General features: G+C 39.0%; 1 protein-coding gene across 7 annotated transcripts in view; it reads left to right on the plus strand.

Moving 5' to 3' along the window:
• ALMS1 (ALMS1 centrosome and basal body associated protein) overlaps positions 1-3,366 on the plus strand; it is a 71,632-nt gene extending 68,266 nt beyond the window's left edge. For all 7 annotated transcript variants that reach the window (XM_085314629.1, XM_085314636.1, XM_085314632.1 and 4 more), the window contains one exon: positions 2,876-3,366. In XM_085314629.1, coding sequence (XP_085170755.1) covers positions 2,876-2,920 — 45 coding nt within the window. In that variant the 3' untranslated portion in view covers positions 2,921-3,366. The remainder of the gene's footprint in view (positions 1-2,875) is intronic.
• Positions 3,367-4,094: the final 728 nt, after the last annotated feature.

Raw genomic sequence — 4,094 nt, forward strand, 5'->3', positions numbered from 1 at the left:
AAAAAAAAAAAAAAAAAGTCTGGGAAGGTGGTGATGTCTTAAATGGCTGCAGCAGTTTGCGTAGTGAGCGAGCGAGTCTGAGCACGTTTTCCTCTCCCAGCACCGGTGGCTGAACTGCTGTTACAATAATGAGATGTGCTTGTATCTTCAGTCTGTTACAACTTGGTTAGTGTAATGTGGCTTTGGGACGCTGGTGGCTTCTATTCCTGTCGCTGATACCGAAGGAACAGATGCATAAGAAAGCAGAGTGAAATTTTACAGAAATTATAGTTTATCTTTGCAGCCAGAAACTTTTGCATGCACTCCTTAAGGAGAGTCTTCATCCCTACCTTTCCTGTCTGAAGACCACCCGGCTTCCCGCTAGGCGTATRCCTCGCTAATCGCAGGAGGACTGGCTCTGAGGAGGGGGTCAGGCAGCAGTGCAGCGTGCGCGCTGTTTCCCAATGGCTTGGAGGGATCACAGCCTGAGGATGCAGCAGTAAATTGAATGTGTGCACGCACAAACACACTCATGTCTGTATGGGCACGAATGTGGACACACAGTTTGCTGAAATACACCTTACAAGAGAGCTTACCGTGCCGGTATTCAGAGGTATGTTAGTTATCGCTGCATACTGATGTGCGTCTGCAAAATTCTTCTGAAGAAAAATAGACGTTAGCTTCTTAAAAACGTATCTTGAGCAGAAAACGAAGCTGCTTGTTTCCAGTGTGAGCAATAACAGCTCTTGTGTGGGGCAGACTGCTCTCTGGAGGCAGTGGATCTCTTTTCATTAACTAGGGGAAAGCAAGGAAGATGATATCCTTGAATTAGTGTGCAGGCTGAAGTGGGATGAATCTCTGTTTATTTGACTCACAACAGGACCTAAAGTTAATGAATGTATTTGACCAAAATTCACTTAAATGCATGTATAGGAGCCCTAAGAAGGAACTTCCATCGGTGCTTGTTTTGATGCATCAATGTGTTGTGGGGCAATGCAGTGTGAACTGAAGAGAGAATGAAATAGCGGTTTAGCACTGTTCATTAAGTAAGGAAGAATCCTCTGGAGGAAATAATACAAGATCATATCCCTGAAACTTGTAAAAACTCATACACTTAAAGGTGGATGGTAGAGGTTCATAGGCCACCTTAATTTTACAAATTGTTAAATACTTAAATTTGCCATCTCAAAGTTATTTTTATCACAAGATGCAGTAGTTGGTTTGGGCTGGTATCCTATCTTAATACTCTTTTGCTTTTATATTTTTATTTTCAAATAGAGCATAAAATTRTACTAGCCAGATAAGGGAATGTTACATGTACTCTAATTTTGAAAATTGTACAGTTGAGGCAGATTTCTGATCTGGTGGCAGCATGAATCAGAAGGAACTCTTGCACCCTCAGTGAAGTTAAAATGAGCTTTGACTTTAACAGGTTTACACGTTGATTCTCTTACTGAGGCTTTTCCATTAGATGCGATCCGTTTGCCATTTTTGTAAGTAGGTAGCATGGGAGAAACCATCATAAAGGAAACATTTATGTATTTTCCCTTACTCTCTAAAGAAAAAACATAATGCTAGTATTCAGGAGCAGTGAACACTTTTTAATGACTACTGTTACTACTACTGATGGGACATCTCCTTGAGAGAGTGCCTGCAAGATAGGGCCCACTAGGTGTCACTGCTCCAAAGGGAAAAGCACGTGTTTCTGGGGGCAGCAAACTGAACTGCATTTTGCTTTAGAATAGCTTTATTTTTTTAAAATCTGTGGATCCTCCCTTCTCCTTCCCTGCAGCCCCACTCATATTTTTCATCCTATCAACAACATTATTATTATTATTTATTTATTATTTATTATATTATTATTATATATTAGCAACATCAGCCTTTTGTTTCATAGTTAGTTGCTGTGAGTGGAGGAGGGGAGATGGCATCTACTTGCTACCTGGGGTCACTCATGAGATGGCATAATGGCTCGTGAACCCCCAGGGCTGTTTGGAGAGTCTGTGGGATGGGGCGTGTTGAAATCCTCCTAAGGCTTCACGAGTGTAGGAGTCACAGAGACCGGTTCCAGACTGCGATCAATGTCAGCTACTTTTAAAAATAATATACTAATAAATATAAAGATACACAAATTTATATTTACATATATATATATACACACACTGTATAGCATATACGTGTATGCTGCGTACTTTGCGGATGTGTGTGTACATGGTGACAGAGCCATTATGTAGTGATACCTCCCATGGATTTCTCCACTTGCTTTGTAGGGTTCTGAGGTTCTCAGCATCATTGAGCAGATTACACATTTTGCACAGTTTAACTGAAAAACACTGTGAGTCTTCATACGAATAGCCCTTCATTTCCCTTTCAGTCGTGCCTCCCTCCCACCCTCCACCATAGCAAAGAGACCCAATCCGTTCAGTTTTTTATTGTATAAAGCACTTTCTGTATCCTTTATCATCCCTGTTACCCTTCTCTTCATCTCTTCTAGTTTTTCTGTACCTTTCATAAGAATGTATTGCAAAATGGGGAACAAGAGGCTCAGGCAAAGCTCAGAGATTTGTATTCAGAAGATGCAGAGACCCCCGCATCACGGTTCCTTGGGGAAACGGTCTGTCAGCTGATGTCTAGTTGCTCTGTGATTCTTTGAGCCTATTTTCTGACCACTTCCACTGAAGCCAGTACAGGCATATCCTGGTGCTTTTCATACTGATGAGTGGGGAAGCAACTGGGCTGCATTAGCTGTCCTACATTATGTAAACAGTCATTTCTTTCTGCTGTGTTATCTGTTGGTATCTTGTTCAGAAAACTTATCAATGATATTTTAATGCTTAGTGTTTTTATTCTTAGGGGATTGATACTGATATCTGTCACTTTTGTTTTTATATTACAGAAAATCACCAACCATGTCTTAGGGAGGAAAGCACCTTGGAACTGATAAGAATTTCATATTCGGACAAGAGTATATTGTGCTTAGTAAATACACAGTGTGTTCCTCTGTAAAGGAGATTGTGAAACAGATAATGCAGTAAACACTTATGCAACGTATGCTTTGTGGTATTTGATAGTGTCATTTTTGTACTACTATAATCCAGCCATATTTATAAAGTGCTTTAAGGATCAGAGATTTAATGTGAATGAAAGTTCACATTAAATGTGAACAATGGCTATTGTTTGTAATGTTGTTGTGCACATCTGAGCAAATGCAGTTTGGAAGTGTTTGGTTCATGGTATGTTTATAATTACCTGACTGGAATAACTGTTTTATATATTTATTATGAATTGTTTTTAACAATGATTTTTTTTGTTTTTTATTTCCTATTTCAATGTAGAAAACCTATTTGTACTGTTTTGTATTGCAAAAAAATAAATAACATCAAATCAGTTTGTAGCAACTATTACAGGAATTGGTGTTCACTATTCATATGGACAACAACAGAAGAATCTGGGCTGTAATCATCTCTTAAGTTCTCTATTGGATAGAATACAAACTTACAAGGTAACTAGCAAAAGCTGTAAAGTTGGACACATTAGCCCCCGAAAGAGTAGATGAGCCATGAATTCCATTTGATATTTGCATGGTTTGTTTGATTATACATTCAACTAGCACCACAGTGGCAAAAGATGAAATACAGAGATAAAGATTGTGGTTCTTAGTACTACAAGCATGAAGATGATTTAATTTGCTTGTCATGGTAGAGTGACATATGATGTATGAACAGGAAAATACACTTGAGGAAAACTTAAGTGTATGCAAACAGTGTTTTGTTCTTTTCATACTACCAAGTTTTCTGTAGTTAAGATCTCCATAGCATTTTAATTCAAAGAACAGCTCTAGTGGTGCATCAGCTTTGGCAAGGAAGACATTTTGACTGCTTGGGTTTGTTAGGAATTTCATGGAACATTTTGTTTAGGCCTGTTGGCTGAGCCATCTGGTGGTGGCTATGTCCCAGCTTTGCTGATTACCCTAAGCATTTCCATTGGGATGTAATGAATCAAATCTTCAATTCGTGGGAAATAATGTAATTCCTTTGAAAGTCAATGGAACTAGACTAAATTACCCGAGACGTAATACTTTTCTAACTGTCCTGTACTAGTGATAGCACATGCTG

This window comes from Rhea americana, unplaced genomic scaffold, assembly GCF_003343005.1.
Source record: "Rhea americana isolate MKP2758 unplaced genomic scaffold, rheAme1 scaffold_41, whole genome shotgun sequence".
NCBI classification, from domain to species: Eukaryota; Metazoa; Chordata; class Aves; order Rheiformes; family Rheidae; genus Rhea; species Rhea americana.